The 22,500-nt window shown below is 37.6% G+C and overlaps 2 protein-coding genes across 3 annotated transcripts in view; one reads left to right on the top strand and one right to left on the bottom strand.

Annotated features, from left to right (window-relative positions):
• LOC138056816 (helicase ARIP4-like) overlaps positions 1 to 22,500 on the bottom strand; it is a 42,822-nt gene that overhangs the window by 9,732 nt on the left and 10,590 nt on the right. Inside the window, exons 1-13 of one of the 2 annotated variants that reach the window (XM_068902715.1) lie at positions 11,424 to 12,548; positions 9,665 to 10,034; positions 8,283 to 8,483; positions 7,185 to 7,299; positions 5,955 to 6,117; positions 5,409 to 5,473; positions 4,637 to 4,802; positions 3,485 to 3,556; positions 2,052 to 2,432; positions 1,568 to 1,686; positions 1,051 to 1,175; positions 413 to 512; positions 213 to 308 (exon numbers count right to left, since the gene is read on the bottom strand). In XM_068902715.1, coding sequence (XP_068758816.1) covers positions 213 to 308; positions 413 to 512; positions 1,051 to 1,175; positions 1,568 to 1,686; positions 2,052 to 2,432; positions 3,485 to 3,556; positions 4,637 to 4,802; positions 5,409 to 5,473; positions 5,955 to 6,117; positions 7,185 to 7,299; positions 8,283 to 8,483; positions 9,665 to 9,953 — 1,892 coding nt within the window. In that variant the 5' untranslated portion in view covers positions 9,954 to 10,034; positions 11,424 to 12,548. Of the gene's footprint in view, positions 1 to 212; positions 309 to 412; positions 513 to 1,050; positions 1,176 to 1,567; positions 1,687 to 2,051; positions 2,433 to 3,484; positions 3,557 to 4,636; positions 4,803 to 5,408; positions 5,474 to 5,954; positions 6,118 to 7,184; positions 7,300 to 8,282; positions 8,484 to 9,664; positions 10,035 to 11,423; positions 12,549 to 22,500 lie in introns of those variants that run through there. The other variant, XM_068902716.1, reaches the window with a different exon arrangement.
• LOC138056815 (E3 ubiquitin-protein ligase RNF113A-like) lies at positions 16,141 to 18,646 on the top strand. The gene is made up of 2 exons (XM_068902714.1): positions 16,141 to 16,651; positions 17,957 to 18,646. Exons 1-2 carry the CDS (start codon positions 16,158 to 16,160, stop codon positions 18,426 to 18,428), a joined length of 966 nt encoding a protein of 321 aa, XP_068758815.1. The 5' UTR covers positions 16,141 to 16,157; the 3' UTR covers positions 18,429 to 18,646.

The raw sequence follows: 22,500 nt of genomic DNA, 5'->3' as shown, positions 1-22,500 counted from the left end.
AGCTTCCATCGCTTTGTATTCTGACTGACTGAAGATAGCAGAAGTTTTATAAACTCAAAGGTCTCGTCGTTTTCTTAAACTTCTTTACTTGTCTGCTACTATTAAGACCATGTGGCATTTTGCTGGAATGTTAGAAAAATTTAAGTGGTCCACATATTCGACTAGCTAGTAATTTGTTTGGTGATGTTACACATGACTTAAAAAAATGTCACCTGCAAATAGCTTGTACGTCGTGGCACGGATTCCAAGAAGCATCAAACACCACAACACGACTGGCACCAATTAAGTTTATGCCAAGACAGCCTGCCCTAAAACCACACAGAGATAAAATGATAGAAATACCTTTTACAGGGGAGAGGAATAACTCGGAAAAACAAAATGTTTGAAAAAACCTTTGAAATGCAATGCAAACCTCGTTGACAACATAAATAGCAACACGTCGGTATTTTCTGGAGCATTGAAACGGTTAATTAGTCTTTCCCTTTCTTGTGCAGAAGTGTGGCCGTCTAACCCTACAAAAATGCAAGAGAAAAAGCGATTCCTTTAATGGTATCGAAAACAACTTTGCCATTGGTTTAGTTTCAATAGCGCATACGTCACTTTCTGAACCAATCACAAGCACAGATTGTATTTTCCCGCGCTTGGCGTCGGCTACAGGCATTTTCTTTGCTCTCTGATTGGTCCATTATTGGAATGCTTAGGTCTTGCACTGAATTCCTAAAAAAATGGGTAGAAACTTCCCGAGCGATTTTCTTAACCAATCAGAAAAACAACTGTTCCCACGCCTGGCTGCCCAGGAAGTTGCTTGAATTCATTGGCTCATCCCTTTCCTGCGTCTCTTGTAAAATGCTAGACGTTTGATGTTGTCCTTTAGCACCACATTTTAGATAAGGCCTCACAGTTCACTCCTTTGCTACTTGATAGCTTTGAAAGATGATCACATTGGTTCGTCAAATTGGCTATGTCTACGGGACACCGCAAGCTGATAACAAACAACGACTGTGTAAAGTAAAAGAGGGAACAAATAGTGAATCCACGATATTGACTCACTGAAATAACTCTTGCTTTTCGCCCATCTTGAAGGCTTTTGTGGGTCAGTGATTCGACCAGGGAAGAATGGCACCTCACGCTTTGACAAGAATTCCTCAATCACACTCAACGTGGAAAGACTTTGACTGCAAATAAACAGTAGCAGTTAAAATCAGATGATGGGAAAAAATCATCCGGGAGGGTGACACTGATAGTGAACTGTTCTTGGCAGCACTAGAGAAAATGAGTGAAACTCACCTCCAGAGTTAAATAATCCACGTTGGTCGGGGGGGAGGGGGGGAGAGGGGGGAAAGAAATGTTATCGGTCGTTGAGCAGCTAATCATGCTTTTAATGGCTTTGAAAATTACAGAGAATATCTAATGGTGCATTTCGACACAACTGATGTTCATCAAATTCCTGGGTGTCTATTGTAAGTAAACTAAGCAAAATAAACATAACTCTATACTAGATTCCATTACAAGCTATAATGGAATGTTAATGCACAGGTCTGTAAGCAAGTGTGAACAAGAGTGTCACCTGAAAATAAGAACTTTCTCGCCAAGTTTTAAGCTTTCTTCAATGATTTGCATCAATATCACTAGCTTGCCCCCATTCTCCATTACACCAGTCTGGTAATCTTTCAATACGTTTTTTGCCTGAATTAAAAAAAAAGAAAAAAAAAACATTCACACATTCAAACTCGGTGTCTGTTTGAGTGAATAATGTCCAATTTCACCAAACATAATTGCAAGTATCAAGTTTGATTCCTGGAATCTTCTGTCAAAAGAGCCAATCATTGAATAAGATAAAGTTCTTAAAGGCTCCATAGAATTCTCTACTATTGCATGACATCATGGCAGTCAAGTGTGTACCCATAAAAAAAGAATCGGTGATCATGTTTGTGTCCCATTTACTAATCTCCTAGGAATCCTGCTCTATTCTTCTCCAAACATTTTTTTTTGTTGTGGTGGGTAAAACTTAGTTGCTTAGTAAAAGCCAGCATATAATAATCTCAACTCACCCACATCATATCATCATCTTCAGCAACAACTGTAGAGCTATGATCATTTATCAGAGCTGCTGGTTCAACAACAGGAGCAGAACATTCAGTTGTATTCTCTGAGGCTTGGGTGGTAGACACAATGACTGTCTGACCAGACTGTTGACATGCCATCATTTGACGCATCTGTACTGTTGTTCTCAAAACAGCTTGAGCACTTACAGTAGTTGTGCTTGTTGATGGAAGTTGCCGCGCTCCTATCAATTGATTAAGTAAATTCATCTTCACGGAATTAGAATTCTCATGTTGGTTCGATGAAGTGGCACTTGATGATGACGGCAACACAACTCTGTCAGCTGATTTTGAATTCTGCAAGCTTCCACTAGCCTCGTCAAGGATTGTCTGTTGTTTTAAAAATGATCACAAAAAGTTCTTTAAAGAACTGAACACAATACTTACTTGGGTAATTGGGAAGAATAAGAGCTCCCCTACACTGACTATCGCCCAGCTGTCGGCCAACTGTTGCCCAACAGTTGACTCACAAGTAACCGACAGGTTACTGACATGCTACCAACAGAATATTTTGAATGTGGGTAAAACCTAAAAGTTACATTTGAAGCGATGTTCCCTCGAAAACTTCACTTCATTACAGCAATGACCAGATTTAAAAACACTCTTTGAATCACCCTACAAGGCACCCCATGACCAACATTGCTTTTTATTAGTCTTCACAGGTTGTGTTATTCGGACTTATTGCTTTGGGTTTTTGTCCCTATAACATTGATAAAATAAATGCAATAATTTATACGCAGTTTTTGTCAATGAGCCCTTCTATGATGTTTGTGTGGGCTCAACAGTTGGTCGACAGTCAGCCAACAGTCAGTTTAGGGGAGTTGTTCTACACTTTTACCCTAATGTGAGATTCTCTACGATCTAATTAACAAATTGATGTCAGTTTTTCATCCGTCTGTCCTGTTATTGATCATGAATTTCGTCATAATATTGTCAAAGTAGCTGTAATTCAAGTATAACTGTTGATTATACTTTCTGATCTTTTCCTCTCATTTGGCTTCCTTGTTTGATTCATTCGGAAATGCCATATCAATCAACAGTATTGTTTTCTTTACTGTGTCTTCTAATATGAGATCTGGTCTTATTAATATTATTATTATTATTAATATTAATATTATTATTATTATTATTATTATTGTTGTTATTATTATTATTATTATTGTTATTATTATTATTATTATTGTTATTATTATTATTATTATTATTATTATTATTATCATTATTATTATTATTGACAAACAAAATTCCTGGAAAATGTTTGTTACATTATTTTATTCAATTATTTTGACTTTCCAAATTTCTTTTGGCTACATGATAAAAACCCTTCACATAAATAATTCATTATATAATTCCCTAAAGCAAATCTTTAAAGTAATTCTCACCAGAGGCGACTCAGTTCTGATATCACTTTTCATATCAAGTGAGCAATATAAAATATCTGGGTGGTTCCATATCTACAAGACCAAAAGGAATTTATGCCACAAACATTAGATAAGAAGGCATATTACATGGAGGCAGGAAGATAAATACCTGTAACTAACCAAGTTCAAGTTGGGAATGATGTCAATGGTACACTCGACATCAGATTCTGTCCTGCACTGTACATTCACCAACAAAGACTGCAAAATCACTTAACAACTCAAAAACTGAAGTTCACATAGCAACCAGACCTGGGTTGTTTAAAAGGTGGATAACACTATCCACCAGATAAATCACTATCCAGCAGATAAACAGAGGGTTGTCCAATACACCGACATAATGAGATTCATAGCACTTCACAATAGACATCACAAAGTGTCCCCCAACCTTAATCCTTAAAAAAGTAGTAACAGTTTTGCGAGACAAAAAGTGCGGGACACTTTGTGATGTCTATTTTGACGTACCAGGAATCTCATTACAATCTCATTATGTTGGTGTATTGGATATGTATGGATAAACAGTAGCAAAATTATTGAGTTATCCACTGATTAGTGATTTATCCAATGGATAGAGGCTGGGGCCTGGTTGATAGTTAAACACAGATGCTTCTCTGGTTTGGAGAGACTAGAATGTGGGTTAAAAAGTTACACTTCATAGACCCAAATAATATTCAAATCAAATTTGCCCGTCCACATGTATCCGGATTCATTCTAGTATCCAGCAACTCTCTGTGACTATAGGGAACAAAGCATGCGCCATCAGGCGTGCGAGTTGGCAACAAGAGAAGTGATGGCATTTCGTTCAGTGGCCATGTTGAATATTTAGGCAGTAGCGACTGGAACTGAGTTTGTAACGTAATCAGGATTTGAAAATATCCAGATTTGACCATCCAAACGATTCCACGTTCTTTGCGCATTCAAAACTTTCCACTCTGGACAGCGGATTCAAGAAGTTGTAGATTCACATGCCGGATTCACCAGATACATGTGCACGAAAGGACAATCTGCTAAGAAAAAGTGGCTGATTAAAAAATATCCAGATAAGTGTGGAAGCGGCCTCAACTTTCTCTAAACCAGAGTAGTATATAAATATATCTCACTCAAAAATTCTCTGACCTTTGTGCATATATGAAAGCCTTTAATGGGATTGACATATCCAACAGAATTCAACAGGCATGCAACAAACGTGTTGTAAAGTTCAGTCTGGATTGAAGACAAATTCACAAGGATAATGTGCTCTTCTTTGGATGGGAGACACTTTGTTAGAACAGATTGACTCCGCCTACAAAAACAATAAAAGAAACAAGTTAACAATAATAATAATAATGATAATAATAAAATTGTATAGCGCCGATATCAATATAGTTATTTTCATCAGCGACAGAGAATCAGACAGAATCAGAATCACAGAATCACAGACATCACAGAATCAGACAGAATGTGTAGTCCATTGGTTTACACCAGGTTCAAATTTACAGACTCGATTAACAGCCAATCCTTCTCTGATAACTTGTAGCTTAATTTGTCTTTGGTGATCCCAAATTCATCTCTATCACACTTAAATTACTAGTCTTTGTAAACACGTTTCTACATGTAGTTGGGCTAACAGCAATATACACTATGTTGTTCCTCATTAAAAAAGCTATCTTTTATCAGAACCAGTAAATTCCAGTCAGGCAGTGAGGGGGGGGGGGGAGGGGGGAAGGGGGGGTGTGTAGCATTTCAGATATTAGGGACATTCAATCTACATGTACACTGAAGCCCCAGTACAAGTGCCTGGGTAACCATTTTTTTTTTTTAATCACATGTATGATTTCAGACCACATTGCACTCCACTCAGTTCAATTCTCATTATTTATTATAGCATTGAGACAAGGTAGATCATAACCTTTGAACAAAACCCTCCAGCAGGCTGTGAAGGACATGGGCTCTGTATCTCATAAGTCTGACATCCTGCACAAAAAGTGACAAAATTAATCAAAGCAATTAGTTGAAATAACAAAATAAATTGGCAAGTTCAGCAGTCTCTATCAGCTCAAGTAAAGACGAGAACATTTTTTCTACAAGTATGTGTACTTCTCGGCTATGTTGTTCAAACCAGGATTAAAGCTACATGTGTCTGCTTATGTTCAAGTTAAAACAAGATTAGCTTTGAAAAGTAGAGCAGTCCAAATAATGGAATGTGAAGTGTTCAGAAATCCACTATTCACAAACTTCTGAAAACTCTTCTTTTGCATTAAACTTGATTTTGATTGCCTGTTGGGCAAACAATTGTCAAGTAAACTTTTTTTGGCTAACTGTGTCACTATTCCATAGTAGTAGCATCAGCTTTTTAGTTCTGGAGGATGACTAAACTTTTCACCATTCAGCTGATCAATAAACCTTTTCAGTGAGCAATGACCCAACCCAGGGTGTACACTGCTAAATAACTTACAGAAGGAGTGCTATCAGTACACTGTCCATTAAGTATTGGCCTCTCAAACATATTGCAGAATTCCTGTTTGGTTCCTAGAAAGTTGGGTCGCACAAAATCCACCATACACCAGTATTCTTGAAGGTTATTCTGTAAAGGATAACCAGTCAACACAACACGACGCCTGCAAAACATAATTAAAACGATTATATCATTTTTGTGTCTATTTCAGCTCACCTTTTTAGCAGTAACTACATCTTTCACTTTGTGTGGAAACAACATTATAAATAATTCTAATATTTTTAAAAATACAACCACATTTTGAGTTTAAGGAACATGTTTCGATGTTTCAAACATCATCTTCAGCCATAGTGAGTGTAACATTAAATTTCTTACAAGATAACTCTTACATAATATTTATAATGTATATAACTATCAATACAATGTTTCTTTGTTGATGAAATGTTCATTACAAGTAGCTTAAAGTCAAACGAACCAACAATATTATAGAGAACACAACTGACATAATGGTAAAAGTTTTAAAAGTGTAATACTAAACTGACAATCATGATCAACTTGTGTGGTGAGTTCGGGTTTGAAACTCAACAAACAAGTTGATCATGTCAGTTTAGCATTACACTTTTAAACTTTTACCGTTACGTCAGTTGTGTTCTCTATAATATTGTTGGTTTGTTTGAATTTTACCTAATTGTAATGAACATTTAATCTACAAAGAATCATTGTATTGATAGTTATATAGATATACGAATTATCTTGAAAAAAATTAATGTTACACTCACTGTGGCTGAAGATGATGTTTGAAACATTGAAACATGTTCCTTAAACTCGAAAGGGTGGTTGTATTTTTAAAAATATTAGATTAAGACTTGTGCTATCCAGACTATAATTATAGATAAATACAGTAATTCTACAAAAAAAGTAATGAGTTGTGGCATTCAATGGAATTTAAACAACACTCAGACAAGTTATTTGGCTCTTCTGCATCTTCAACATTTTGATAAATGACTTGTCATTTTGTAGTAAGTGCAAACTAGAGGGATTGCAAAATATAAAATAAACCACCTGATTTAAAACTTAGCCTGAATGTTGAGATAACATAAATTTGTTACAGAGTTGTGCTTTGGTCTATACCTGTTGTTTGAACCCACAGTATAATAAATAAATGTACTGAAGCTCATTTTGCCATAATCCTAATACTATAAAGGTCACACTGTCTGGGACATGACAAACCTGGTGTGAATCCTTTTTAAGGCCTGTGAAATATTGGAGTTGTCATTTTTGATACGGTGTCCCTCATCACAGATGACCAGATCAGCACCTGGATTGCATAATGCCTGCTGTATGCCTGTCACAAAAGAATTAAAATAATAATAATAATAATAATAATAATAATAGTAATAATAATAATAATAATAATAATAATAATAATAATAAATTATGATTGTCCCATGCCCACTGGACAGTGTATGGAACTGTGCACTTTGTCTACCGCAGGGTTGGTGTTACCAGTAAGTTGCTGATACCCATAATCATAAATTACAAAGCTATACATATGTAAAATAATGTTGGTGAGTGGTACACCCACATACACGCATGCTACACTTCTTGTAAAAAGAACAAAAGTCCATTCAACCAAACGACAGTGCATGTGAAAGGATAAAGCACTTGCTTCCAGGAGGGTTGACAAAAATATTCTGGAACCAGGATAACAAAACCCTACCCTATATCCCCACGGCTCTGTTTGAACATCTAACACAATAATATCCAATCACCTGATTTTTTTACTAAGATTCTCAGTTGAGTACGCCACTAGGGAAATTTGGTGACAAAGTTTCAGCATTAAAGTTACAATGTTGTTGAAGGCAACTTGCTTCATTTCCAAAAATAACTTTTCAGGTTTTGACTTCATTTAACTGGTGATGGTCACCTGGTTTATTTGACTGTTACCATTTGTAGACTTCGGCAGGCTTCATTACTCCCGACATCAAGGACCTGAAAGTTACTCTTGGAAATGAAGCAAGTTGCCCTTGACAACATAGGAACTCAAACATTGAAACTTTGTCATAAAACTTCCCAGGTGGCATACTCAACTGAGAATCAAAGTAAACAACAATCCTACATTCATTAATTTCATTTTGACCCATTGACCCCTGAACCGCCCTCCATTGACAAGTAAAATTAATCATCTGGCATTTGAAAGAGTAAAATCTATTAAGTCACTCTCACTCCTTGGAGTCAAAGGGTTGAAGTTCCCAATTACATGTATTAGTGGAGCACTTGTGCGGCTCAAAAAGTTTGATACTTGAACAAAGGGATCACTAGACCTACCAATGAGCAGTTCCATATGTTTTTCTTCTTTATCCAAATCAATGACCTCAGGTTCCCCATTGGCTTTATCAGAAGTTGTCACTTTCTTCTTTTTGCTAGGAGGCATACCCCTGCGACTTGACATTGAGGGTGTTACAGTGGCCAGAAGTCGATACAGCTCATAGCCCATTAATAATACCCCTCCTTGCTTATTCCATTCCCCTAAGATGTAGAATGAGAACTAAGCATTTATGTCCAGAAATGCACAAAATTAGATGCATGACCAATTTTGATATCCAACATGAAGTGTCCCTTTAAGGACAGTGCCTATTAATTAAAGATATTTTTGCCCGGGTGTGTGATTATGCAGGAAAGGTAGATCTTAACAAGTGTTATTGAAATCCAAAAAGAAAATTGGGGGTAACCACACATTTTTAAAAGATAATTCATGAATAATATTTGTAAAAAGCTTTAAAATACAAAGCAATGTATGGCGTTCTTCCTCAAATTGAAGCTTAATTATCTCTCATAAATGCATGGTTACCCCAATTTTCTTTTTGCATACCAAGAGTACTTACTAAGATCTACCTTCTCCAGATAGTTTTAAACCGCGCAAAAATACCCTGGCCTGTATTACTAAGCGTCACCGATAGGAAATCCGAGAATCTCGCAGAACGTATGCGCAATAACAATAGTAGGCACCGTCCTTAAGTCTAAGGATTTACTAGTTCTAGCAAATAAAGTAAGTGCTAAAGATTAGTGTGTTATTTTTTGGTAAAGGTAAATGGAGCTGTCTATTTTTACTTGAGAAGCAATATTATGGGGACCCTGTGACATGCACACAAGTGGCTCAGTTGGCTGAGCATCGGGCTGCCATGCGGGAGGTCATGAGTTCGACTCTGGCCGTACCAACACTCAGGGTCTTAAAATAACTGAGGAGAAAGTGCTGCCTTTGTAATGACATTCGCAAATGGTTAGACTTTCAAGTCTTCTCAGATAAGGACTATAAACTGTAGGCCCCATCTCACAAATATCTTCCATGTTCATTAGTTCCCTGTGGGACGTTAAAGAACCCACACACTATTCGAGAAGAGAAGGGGATGAAGTTCCCGGTGTTGTGGCTGTTCTCTGTGAGTATATGGGTGGGTGGGTATGGCAGGTCCACATCAGTTAAATAGCTGCCAAAACTTCAACCTGCTCAAACAAATAAATAAATAAATAACAAAATAACAAAAAATTGTCTGTATTTCGAGGCCAGGGCTGTCAATAATCTAATTATGTGCATTTCTGGACATATTTGGAACAAAGGAAGAGCACAACAAATATCAAGCTAGTTTCCTTGAATTTACAAAGGTTTAAACCACACATGGTGTGGTTTAAACCAAAAACATTAATGTTCTTACCTATTACTTTGGCTCGTGAAAGTGTTGAACGCTGACCATCACTCAATAAATGCACCTCAAAGTTCCTGTAACGAACTTTGTTTGAATCATGAGCCTCCACTATCATTCCATTACTGTCAGAAATCAGTCCTGGTTTTGAGGGAAGCCACATGTTAAACTCCACAAGCCAGTTTTGAATTGTGTTGATAGGTACAATGCAAAGAACTTTTGTAGCTGACGTATGTCTTAGAAAAATGTCAACAAAGCTAATAACTTGAAGGGTTTTTCCAAGTCCCATTGAATGAGCCATGATGCAGCCAAATCCTTCAGTCTGCTTGTAGCGACTGAGTGTTTCAATGAGATTGTCATAAAAGAAGCGTACACCTCCAATCTAACAAACAATAGAAAAAGAAATGCTTTAAAAAATTATGTGACTGCAAGTAAGGAGTGCAGAATTGACTAAAACTTCAAATGCATAAAAAATGTTGAATTTATCTTGAACCAGATTAACCTAAAGTGGTTTAAAGCAACATTAGTCAACTTCCCCTATGTTCTATTTAAGCAATAGACCACAAGTTTCTATGGTTTATAGGCTGATAAACCACGCGGGATGTTGGTAGAACACAAGAAGAATTTGTAAATCATGAGCCACAGGCGAGAGATCTACGAATTGAGTGTTCTTCCAACATCCCAAGTGGTTTATCATGCCTATAAACCATAGAAACCTGTGGTCTATTGCTTTTATATAATAATTCAGAAGACGCACAATTTTTCCATGAGTTTACTGGCACAATAAAAGATAGCTGATTGACCAATCAGAGCGCACACATTGATTTGGTTATTATATAAAGAGTTATAGATGTTAAGTCACTTAAACCATTGATTCCTGAATCGCTTCCCCCCCCCCCCCCCCCCCCCCTCTATTAAGTCTCCCTCCAGTCCTTGGAGTCAATAAGTGAACTAAGTATTTAATCTTCATGCCACATCTTGGATAAAGAGGGTCAGCTTCTTCTCCTCAGCCAATTTCTCAAAACAATGGCTTAAAAATCTTATGTTGGAACCATTAGAACAGCTTCAGTACAATTTTTGCTTAAAAAACAAGAATCCCTTCACCCTCTGACAGAAAATACTACAATCTGACTTTTTTTTTTTTTTCAATTTGAGACACAGCAAGAAAAAAAAGGTGACATACATGTAAATTACATGTAGATGTAATTTGACTTAGAAGCCTAACAGCCAATCAAAACAACGATAAATCATACCATGGATGCACTTTGAAGTGGATAAAACACTCCTCATTACACTTGTTTATATAAAGAATAGTATATATATAGCTGGAGTTTTGAAAACAAGGTCAAACTTTGCTTTCACCAATGAGCCAATGCTTTTTAATGAGGCCCTGCTTGTTTTTCTTGTATGCTAATATCTTCCGCTCACACTTTGCACCATTCGCTGGACTCCAGAGGGACACACTTTTTGTAGAATGTTTCTGGAAGCCATTCAGTAAACTTGCCTATAGTGTTTTTACTGGGTTTAAAACCACACAGCTTCACCTCATGATTTTAAACCCAATCAAACACCGCAGCTCATTTATCGAACAGTCCTTTGAAAACAAGTTAGTCACACAACATACAGCCATATACTAAATTTGACTCAACTCTAGAATACCCAGCCACTAATTTCCATACAAATAGGTATGCCTTGGTTTTCAAGCGATGCTGCTTTGGGAGAACAATAGTGCTGGGGTATTATGAAGTCGCTCAATAAATATGAATCATACCTGATGAGGTTTAATAACCTTTGCCACTTGAGGAGCCAAAAATATGTCATCTTCGCCAGCAGGATGATTGACATTCACAAGAACCCTGCCGTGGGAATCAGGTTGATTCACCGAGTCATCAACATGCAATCCACTATTGTCATAGTCAACACCTTTACGTGTTGCATTACCACTCTCATCATCAATATCATCATCATCATCATAATCACTTTCCCCTGTGATTTCTATTTCTGAATCTGAACTGATTATTTCAATTAAATCCCCATTTAAGCTCAGCTGTGAATGACAGCAGTTAACAGCAGAACTGAAAGACGATGAACCTGACTCTCTTTCATCATCACTATCAATTACAATAATTTGAGCATCATTGTCTTTCTTCTCTCTTACATCCACAGAAACAGGTGTCGTTGGTCTAGAATTGTTTGCACTTGCTAAGTTTTCTCCGTGTTTCGTACTCAGAGCAGCAGTAGAGCCAGCAGCAGCTGCTGCGAGGCTACGTTGGAGATCAAGCCGTCGCAAACGTTCCCATTCTTCTTTCTGCGCCGAAATAGTCACGTCCGTAAGTTCATCTCCCCGCAGAATTCTCCGAATTTTTTTGCGTTTGCTAGGATCCGTTCGTTTCCTTTTTTCTTTACAGGCACTTTCCCGTTGCTTTTTTCAGGCCCTTTTGCGGATTCAAACTCTTCATCGCCTCCTTCGTGATCGAAATCATCTTCAAAACCTGCCATGCTATCATCGTCACTGTCTGCAAAGCTTGCGTTGGAGGACAATTTACTGGCGGTAGAATTCAAATCCTCTTCATAATCGCTATCCACAATAGCCTCAGCCATGATTTTCAAATATTCTCACAACCGTGTCAATTAAGAAGATTCACAAAAATCCCCCAGAATCCTTCAGATCCAAAACGTCCATTTTGCAACAAATGGTGACTTAAAAATTTTCTGAATTTCCCAGCATGTACAGGAAAAGACGATTTACAATCGCATAGATCACAGAAGTGACATTTCAGGAGTGTCTGAGAGAAACTACGTAATCCCAAGGAGCGCTAAAGATCAAATTATGTGTGTTCTTTCACTCCGTTTTTCCCTCACAGTCCACCATGTTGGCATTGAAACAATGTACACTAGATTCCAGGTCACCATTCTTTGGCGCCAAGTCGACGTCATCAATCCTTTCAAGAGTGGCGGGAATACAAAATCTGAAACCTCTAGCACATACAGAAGTTTTGCAAGACAGCAACGAACATCAAATGCAAGAACCCTTTAACACTCAAGACTCCAGTCTCAAACAAGTCACAGGCCTCTGTTTTACCAATACAGAAACAAACCTAAACATTCATTAAAACTAACCTTAGGCCAGAAAACCTTTGCCTAGGTCTAATATATAATTAGGCATAAAGTTAGCTTTAATGAATCTTTTGGTTTGTTTCTGTAATGATAAAACAGAGACCTGTGTTTTTTACCTGCCGCTGGCCCGTAGACGACTATTGAAGGGGGTGGCTCAGTTAAGCCATTTCCTCAGCATTGATATCTATAATGAAGTTATGTATTGTCTTTTGTACAACCCTAACCGTCAACCATATATGTCAGTTCAATTAATAATTGTTATTGATCAGATAAAACTTTTCCTTGCATGCTTGTATTAATATGGGAAGTGAAAAATGAGATATACAGGGTGGTCACTGCGATGTTGGCAGATAAAAACAATAGATCTCTTGTTAACTCCTTTCATTATTCCACCAGCATTGCCTCATATCTAAAACTGCAAACATGAACCCCCTTTAGCCAGTCTTTGCAGTGGATAAAACACAACCTGGAACTCTCAGCTTCTTTGTTCAGGTACCCTTGGTGCCAGGAAGAATGCTCAGTAATTCAAAATGTTGAGGACAAAAAATAATCGACATTTTAAATCACTGAGCTTTCTCTCCAACCTTGAAAAAACATTCATGTTATACCCAGGATATTGTTCAGGGCACACAAATCATGAAGATTAAATTTACTTTTCACAAATACAGTAGGGCATCAATCCCCCTGAATAAAAAGTCATTTTACCCTTTTCGATATTTCATCTACCCTTTTTGACATTCAAACAATCGACCAGCCCTTCTCAAAACTGGAACTTCCTGTTTTGCCTTGAGTGATAGCTGACAAACCTTTCTTTCTCCATTTTCAAGAATTAAAGTCACCTTTAATTGCAGGATATTCAGCTTAAGCCGATCTCTGAGAAAGATGGTAAATTTTACATCTCATTCATGACTTGGTACAAACACATGCTTGGATTCATTTCACAATACTTAAATCTCATCACTGAACATTGATATTAGCATGCAACCGAGCATGCAACTAACCCATTTAGCCTGGAGGGAATTCCAGCCATCTTTCAATGTAAGATAAATAGTAATAATTATTATTTATTTCAATCTTCTGTGTGCACATGTGCTCCCTGAACAAAGAGCGTGAAAATTCCAGGTTGTTGTCCATTGTGCATAATTTGTGCAACATCCCCAACATGAATTTGAGATTTAGTGGAGGTATCAGAATGATATAAGGCCTCAAGAGTAGATTTTGAGAGACCCCTCTGATTTGTTGTTATAAAACACGTGTGCTGTGGGTGGGCTGCGAGGTAGGGCAGAGAGGTAATTTACAGCAATGACATAGCTAGGTCATCCAAGTTTTCTATTCCTTCCCTTCTGACACACGTACAGTGTATCATTGTATCCAGTTCCATTAACCCTCTAGGTTTAGATTTGCCAGTTTTAGCACTTGGACTCCTTCAGTTTACTAGTCTGTTTTGCTGTTATGTACCGGTAGTCTCATCTATCAGTAGTCCATTCAGAAGATTTCACCAAGCTGGCCACTTTGCTGAAGGCAAGACCAGACAACAACACCAGGAACTGCATGCCTTACTCTTTTTTAATAGTATGTGGAATCTTTAACATCCCACAGAGTTTATGAACAAGGGTTGTGAGATGGGGCTGATGGTTTATAGTCCTTATCCAAGAAGACTTAAAAGTCTAACCATTTGCAGGTGTAATTACAAAGGCAGCACTTTCTCATTAGTTATTTTAAGGTCATTAGTTTTGTTCCTGCAGGAGTTGAACTAACAACCTCCTGCCACTAGTGGCTCCTCTGAGCCACTAGTGTGTGGTGGACACCCTTTCTCATTTGCAGTCTTACATGTCACAAAAAAAACAGACATCTGACATGATATAGCCTTCACAGAGTCTTAACAAATGCAAAGGGCCCAGGGATATTAAAGAGATTTAGCATCCATTTATAGCAAACTAAAAACACCAACCTGAAGTTAAATGTGTGATTTACCAAAAATGAAGGGAAAGATCTCAAAGAGGGATGCAAGATAGAATAAGAGAATTTTCACTTCCATAAATCAGCATTTTCATGACCTACAATATTAATCTGCCCACCCAAAGCAAACATGTTGCACCATTCTTACCTCAAAATTGCGCTTTTTATCTGTTAGGCAAGATGCACAAAGCTATCATTGAAACCTAACAATAATTTGGACCCACGGCCGTGATGTGAGAGGCATGGGTCTATTCTTGACTGCTTTGTACTGCAAAATTTCTTTGAAAACAGGAATGCAAGGCAGTTTGTGACGTAAAATCAAGAATAGACCCAAGGTCGTGGGTCCAAATTACTGCTGGTATATTCAAGTTTACATGGCTTGCACAACACAGAAAAAGTAAAATTCTCGGTAACAATGGTGACAAATTATGTTTGCTTTGGTTGGGTAGACTTATTATAAACCCCACTTTGTTGAAATGGCTTCGATCTTTTATGTAAAAGTAGAGAAAAACAAAGGTTAATCTTTGTAGCAGGTCTTCTTAAAGAGCTTGGATGGAGTTCCACATGCGAATGATTAATAATATCATTGGTTGTTTTTTTCAACTTTTATTGGTTACTTGGAAATAACAAATGCAAAATTAGGCAAGCACACAAAATCATTTCATCCAGTAGGCCAGAGCACAAATGCGACACAAAGACCCATACAATATACTCACTGTAAGATGAACACAAAATAAAACAAGGCATTGACTTATTGCTCAATATTACGGCCATTTTCCCTCTAGAGATATTTGAAAGAGTATTTTTGACCTCAGGTGTTCTGAGTGAATAATGCACTTTTTTTTATCATGTATTTAAAAAAAAGTACACTACTCATCTTACAAAGCTTTTCTCCTTATAAGCCACTAAAAGTTGCATGTGGATCAGAAACGGCTCATGTCAGTCACTCGCTGTTTTACCTTATGTAAAAGGCATACCAACTCATCATGTCCACATTTCTTTTAGTTAGCTGTCACCGCACAACAGAGGTGCTACAGACACGTTTCTCGTCACTTCACAATGTATAAAAGCATTTGTGATCAAATAAGAACAAGTGTATCAGTTGAAAATCTTAGAATTGACACGAAAACAAAGATAAAAACACAGACAGCAACACAACTTTGAGTAAAGTTACACGTGGTAGCACAAACACAAATGCAATACGTTTGACTTTGAATAACATAAGGACACACACAAAAAACTAAATTTTCTCTGCACTAAGACAGAAGAACACAAAATACTAAACACAACGAAGAAAACTGCAAACAATTACAACACAAACAAAATTCGTGACAAAAGAGACAAGACGCCACGAGACTCATCTTTAAGACGAGGTTAAATGATTTGCTGGAAAAGGACTGGAATCTAGATTGTGAAAACGGCAACCAAAATGGCGGATAAAACGAATGAAGATATTCTATCCAACAAACCTACATGTGCGTTCTTCAAGAAAGCAAATAGAAATCGAAATGTGCGAAAACGAAAAGTGGAGAAATCGGATAGTGAGGATGACGATGAAACAACTGTGATAAGGAAAGAGAAAAAGACGATTTCAAATAACCCGATGTTCCAGAAAACGGATGGATTTGATTCCAAATCAAAACGTGAGGAGCTCGAGGAGGAGAAAGAAATCGATGTTTCGTTCAAGTCGACGCGTTCTGCTATGCGAGCAGGTCCAGAGGATCTTGGAGCTACTGCAATCGTGGAGATCGATACAGAGATTGATAGAGATGCTCAGGCCTTGTTCGAGAAGAATTTAAAGACAAACGAGGAACGAAAAGAACAAGAAAAGGATGATAAGCAATATCGAGGGATGAATAACTACATGACATTCTATGAGAAAAAAGGAACAGCACAGGGAAATGCCTCCAGTGGAATGGTCAGGTAATTTACTGCACTGTAGCCTTATTCAATGCATCAAAGTAGTAAAATTACAGTGAGTCCTGGAATTATGGGAGGTTTTCACGTGACGTCATCGCCGCCATGCTGGTGCACGAAAACAAAAGATCTCTCATTAGCTTCTTTTGTTCGTCCACCAGAAGTCATACATTTCTCTGTTGTTATTGGTGTCCCTAGAGGTTGGTTGAAAACGTCCATTAGACTTAAAACCATGCTTAAAACTAAGAGGTGTCGATACTATTCAACTGTACAAAAAGTTAAGGGAAGCGTGACATTTAGCTAACGTGACCTGTCGAACTATAAGTAGATCAGTTACTTGCCTGGTGTGAATCGGGAGGACATAAATATTGTTGCTCAATCAAACATTCAAATGTGCTATTTACGTGCTGCATACAGCCAATGCATTAAAATTAGTGGGAACTAGTCCTTTCTTTTACTAGGATTTCATGTAGGATTCTAGACGCCTAGTTCCTCAGTATTTATGAATGTGTCAATATTTAAGTAAGGCGTTATGCTCACATACGAATTAGGATGTTTACTAGGATTGAAACATCGTATACTCCCTCACATATTTAATTATGTTTAGCTAGCTACCATTATGTATATAAGCACTTTGATTTAACTATTAAAGCAGAATGTAATCAAGTCTTGACTGTGTTCAAGTCTAGTCTATTGGACTCTGTGTGAGCTGGTAACCCCCGAAGACCAACCAAGTGTAACTACAGCAAACAGCGTTGACACTTACCCTAATTTGGCCATGTCATTACCAACACTTTACAAAACAAGTAATCAATACCTGGTAAAAGTCATTAGCTACTTTACTGCACTGTTAGTTCACAGACATCACAGTTTCTTTATTTTTCACTTCCTACTTTTAAAACACTGCTGTTGACTGTCAATTTTCTGTCAGTCCTGCAGCTTTAGAAATTAATTACAGGTTTCACCCACTTCATTCTTGCCTTCTCTTTCTTCTTATCGTTTCTTTAACTCATAGCATTGACTCCTGGGAGTGAGACTTAACAGATATTACTCTGTCTAACGCCAGACGATTTTACTCGTTAACTGGAGGCCTCCTAGGGTGCCTGAAGAGTCAGTAGGTTAAGCAAGCACAGCAAGAAGAGGTACTGTTGGGTGCAGGGATAAGTTTTCTCCCCAAGCAAGATATTTCAGCTTCTAAATGTATTCTTCATTTCATTTTTTGACTGGAAGACTGTGCTTGGAAACACCACTTGATTTAAAAGTGGTTTCCTCAGATCATTGTCTTACTATCTTTCTTTTTCTTGCTCTTAGACAAGGACCAATCAGAGCTCCAGCAAATCTACGAGCAACAGTGAGGTGGGATTACCAGCCTGATATTTGTAAGGATTACAAAGAAACTGGCTTCTGTGGGTTTGGAGACAGCTGTAAGTTTATGCACGATCGGAGTGACTACAAACATGGATGGCAATTGGAACGAGAATGGGGTGAAGGAAATTATAGCAAACAAGATCCGCATGCTTATGAAATTGAAAGTGATGACGATGATGATCTCCCATTTGCTTGTTTTATTTGCCGTGAATCCTTTAAAAATCCAGTTGTCACAAAATGCAAACATTATTTTTGTGAAGCTTGTGCCTTACGGCATTACAAAAAGAGCAAACGATGTTATGTGTGTGGTGTACAGACCAATGGCATGTTCAATCCTGCAAAAGAACTAATAAAAAAGTTACAAGCAATGAAGGAAAAGGAAAAACATGATGAAGATGAGGATGACAAGGACTGAATAATATTATTGTTGCATCCGGTCCTGTTACTGGCATTGAAAGGAACACTATTATTGTGTTAATTTTATCCTCATCTTTACGCTAATTGCTTATGCAAAAGGGAAGAATAGCTATATATGGAGGGGATGAAATGAATTTTCTTTTTTTTAAAGAAAGCCATCTACTTATAGGAAGAATGCCAAAACTAAAAGTTTAATAAAGCACTTGTATATATGAAGAAGAACTGGTGGAATCATGCAATTTTGCTTGTTTCTTTTTTGCAGGGTCATTGTAGAGGTGAGAGCACTTGCCCTCCACCAGTGTTGCCATGGTTCAATAATTATTTCTGAACTCAACATTATGCGTCAGTTGAGTTTGTTGGTTCTCTAATCTGTCAGTGAAAACTAACATTAATTTTTTGGTTTATCTCCTTGAAATTCTTTTGTTTAATATGATTTACAGTCTGCCAATATTATTAATAGAGCAGTTGTGCTTGTAACTGATTAAGCTTGAGCAACTTTTGAATCAACAACTTCTGAGTAAAAAATTGTCAGCCAAGTAAACAGTACCACAGGGAAGTGCTGTTTGGTAACTTTCATTAATGAACTTTATTTTAGTGTCAACTGTATTTAGTGGTGGGGCACTGATTATTGTGGACATTGTACAGAAATCAAATCAACATAATATATCAAGTCAACAGTTGGTTTTTGAGGAAAGGGGAAAACGAGAGTATCTGGAGAAAAAACCTCTTGGAGCAGAGTAGAGAATCAACAAACTCAACCCACATGTGACGACAAGTCTAGTGATCAAACCTGGTCCGCATTGGTGGGAGGCAAATGCTTTCACCACTTTGCCATCCCTGCTCTCTTCTCATATTTAATGGTTAGACTTTAGGATTTTATCTCAGTCGTCCAAAGCTCAAACCACCTTCATACAACAATAAACATGACTTTTCCAACCAGCAAGAGACTATACAGCAATTTCAGCACCCAACCAATCATTCAGTCATTCAAGGAAGACAAACATGGTCTGTTTCAATTTACGTTTTAGTCTATTAATGATCATTGATCATTTTACTCTGTCTAACCCCAGACGATTTTACTCGTCAATGGGGAACCCCCAGGAGTCAATGGGTTAATCACTCAATTTGGCCTCTCCTCCAATTTGGCCCAACTTCAATTGACCAACATCATGTGGATGGAGTTACACATGTACCTGTCAACTCTTTACTCAGCTTGGGAAGGTATTTGTCCTTTTTTCCCCTGGAGACATTTTATCTCTCTTATCTAAATCCTAAACATTCTTCTTTTGTCACACAAAATAAATCTTACAGCTTCTCCTATATCAATACACAATACAAATATTTGCACATCGTATGAAGAACATTATGTTGCATGTATTGGGGAAGGGCGCATGTATGGAATGCTTTCAAGTTACAGTTCAAATGTTCGAAAACAGAAGAAGTCTAAACTCTTTTGTCTGGGATTAATGGGACGTAGTTTTTCAGTGAGTGATCAACCCTTTGACTCCTGGGGGTTCCCCATTGACGAGTAAAATCGTCTGGCGTTAGACAGAGTAAAATACTAAGTATGGCCGGTTTAGGGGTGAATGGGTTAATGTCCCCATTAAAGCATGTCTAAAACTTTGATTTTCCTTCAACAGACTATAGCCAATTAAGGAAACTGCCATTTTTTATTCAAACAGTTGCAGGTGGACCTAATTCCATGCTATGATTTGCAACCGTGCTGGGAAAGATGGACTCAGGCTAGCCACTTTTCTCTTGACATAAAATCACTTTAATTCTCTCTTCTTACTATTGACCATCCTTTATCATTGGAAATCTAGACTCTTCCCTTCATGTTGTACAGAGAAGAAATGTTGCAGAGACTGAAGTTCTGCTTTTGCTGACTACTTGAAGTTATTCTTTGTCCATGTTCAACTACTTGGTGGAGCTGAATTCTTGAAAGATTAGGTGTACTTATTTCAAAGTTCCTAGGGTAAGACAAGAGGAGATTGGCGAATACCAAGCCATTCTGTCCTTTTAATACCCGGAGGGAACTTACATCGGTCCTGCTTGTCCCTTTGGGTCCAAATATCCTTTTTTCTCTCCTCTTTATTCCGTTACAAACGTTTTTTTTTTTGTAATAAGGTGATAAAAGTAATAAAACTCAGTCACGCCAAAATATTTTGCAACGGCAGATTGACTGAAAGAGGTACGGCCAGCTGGTACGGTCACTTTTTACAATTCTTGAATATGATTGGTTCAGGCGCTGTCAAAGCGGCTTGAATCAATTTGAATCTGCTCTCTCTTGCTCTCTGTAGGACAATGTGAAAGTTCCGTCCTGTGGTGATGTTATAACTTTTCACCTGGCCGTGTTTTGTAAACACGATGTAGCTGGACAAAAGATGAAACCATTAGCATTGGTGTGTTGAGAAAACTGTAATCCTGTAGCGGGAAATTGTCATTTAATTTTGGTATGCGAGAGTTGGCGTTGAAAGCCATTTCGCGTTTTGTCGCGGATTTCTTACAACCGTAGAAACTTTATTGTAAACGAGAGGGCTTCTTTCCAATTCTCACTCGCTATTAAATGATAGCTTATAAAAAGGTATGAAATATATCCCTTGTCGACACGATATTAACATGCTACCCGTTGTATTTTGTCTTTGTTTGTTTACTCTTGAATTCAACCGCTCTTGATGATGATCGGTTTTTATTAAGTGAAATTTTTCCCACAGCAAAGACGTAAAGTGACCGGTCAAGCAGATTCTAGCTCGCCTGGACGAAAAACAAAGCAAGGTAGACGCAATCCTGTGATTACACATTTTAGAAATTGTCTTCATTTTTGGTATGATAACACTCGTTGTGTTTTCTTTTGTTCTCCATCGTCAATTAAAGAAACTGCATTGTTCCGGACGATTCATAAGCTTTTAAGCTTAAATAATCCCTTTTGGGTTAAGTTGGTGTAAACTTACAGCCCAAATGTTAAAAGCATCGAGAAACATACTAAAAGGAAATCAAATGTAATGGTATCAAAAGAGAAACTTAGTTACATGTAGCTTCGTGGTGACCATAGTAACTGATCCTTTGACGCCATTTTAAATAATTTCACAGTTCTCACAAGGGTTTGTACGAAATGAAGAACTTTGTCAATGTAACTTTGAATCACTTGACTGGCTTTTGTAAAATAGTGCCTTTTGTGAACAGACTGCAACAGTCGAAAGGCAACAAATGCCTAATTATTAATCGGTCAGTGTAAAACGCAGACCAGGGGGTATACGTGGTGTATTTTGTCATTTAGTGGTTATCTATTGCACAAAATTATCTAACACACGGTTTAAACCTTCAGGGTTAGGATTAGGGTTAACTGTTAGCATTTCTAAGGGTTTGGGCTTTTTCAACAGTTATATTATAACGTCAGTCTGCATTTTATCCCCGGTCTGCAGTCTGTTTTACACTGACCGAATTAGTAATTATTCACTGTAAGACCTTTTAAGCTTAAATAATCCCCCCCCCCCCCCCCCCCCCCATCAACCAGAATCTTGAAATTTTACAGAATGTCATTCTCAAAGGAAAAGATACATGGTATGTTATTCTTGCACCATCGATCTTCATTTGCAGTGGCGTTCAATCATGTTCAACCCCAGTGAACTCAGGTCTTGATGGGTAAAATCATCTGGGCTCAGTTGTTCAAGAGCCCATTAATGCTAATCCCAGATTAGAAATTGACCAAGGAGTTTATTTCTCTGCTCCCAAATGCTGTTCAACACCAACATTGGAAAACATTACATTAGAGAAAGTTTAAATCTTAAAAACAAGTAAGCAAAAGATATTTTCACCCATAAGTTGAAAACATGAAACAAAAGTTTACGCTAACGGATTAAGTTAATCGGCTTTTGAACAACCAGGCCCTGGTTTTTAGAAAGGAGCTTGTACAAAAGAACTGCAACTATTCTTGGGATTGGGCCTACCATATATCAAGATCTGTGACAGATTAGTATTTTGAATGTTCAGTCAGGCCTGTCTTTGTACTCAAGAAGTAACATTCATCATTCAGAGAAAGAAGAGGTACTGCCAGTTTTTCAGCCATCTAC

The sequence above is a fragment of the Montipora capricornis genome, chromosome 7, assembly GCF_036669925.1.
Source record: "Montipora capricornis isolate CH-2021 chromosome 7, ASM3666992v2, whole genome shotgun sequence".
Classification (NCBI taxonomy): Eukaryota; Metazoa; Cnidaria; class Anthozoa; order Scleractinia; family Acroporidae; genus Montipora; species Montipora capricornis.
This window is presented reverse-complemented; position numbering and strand designations above follow the sequence as displayed.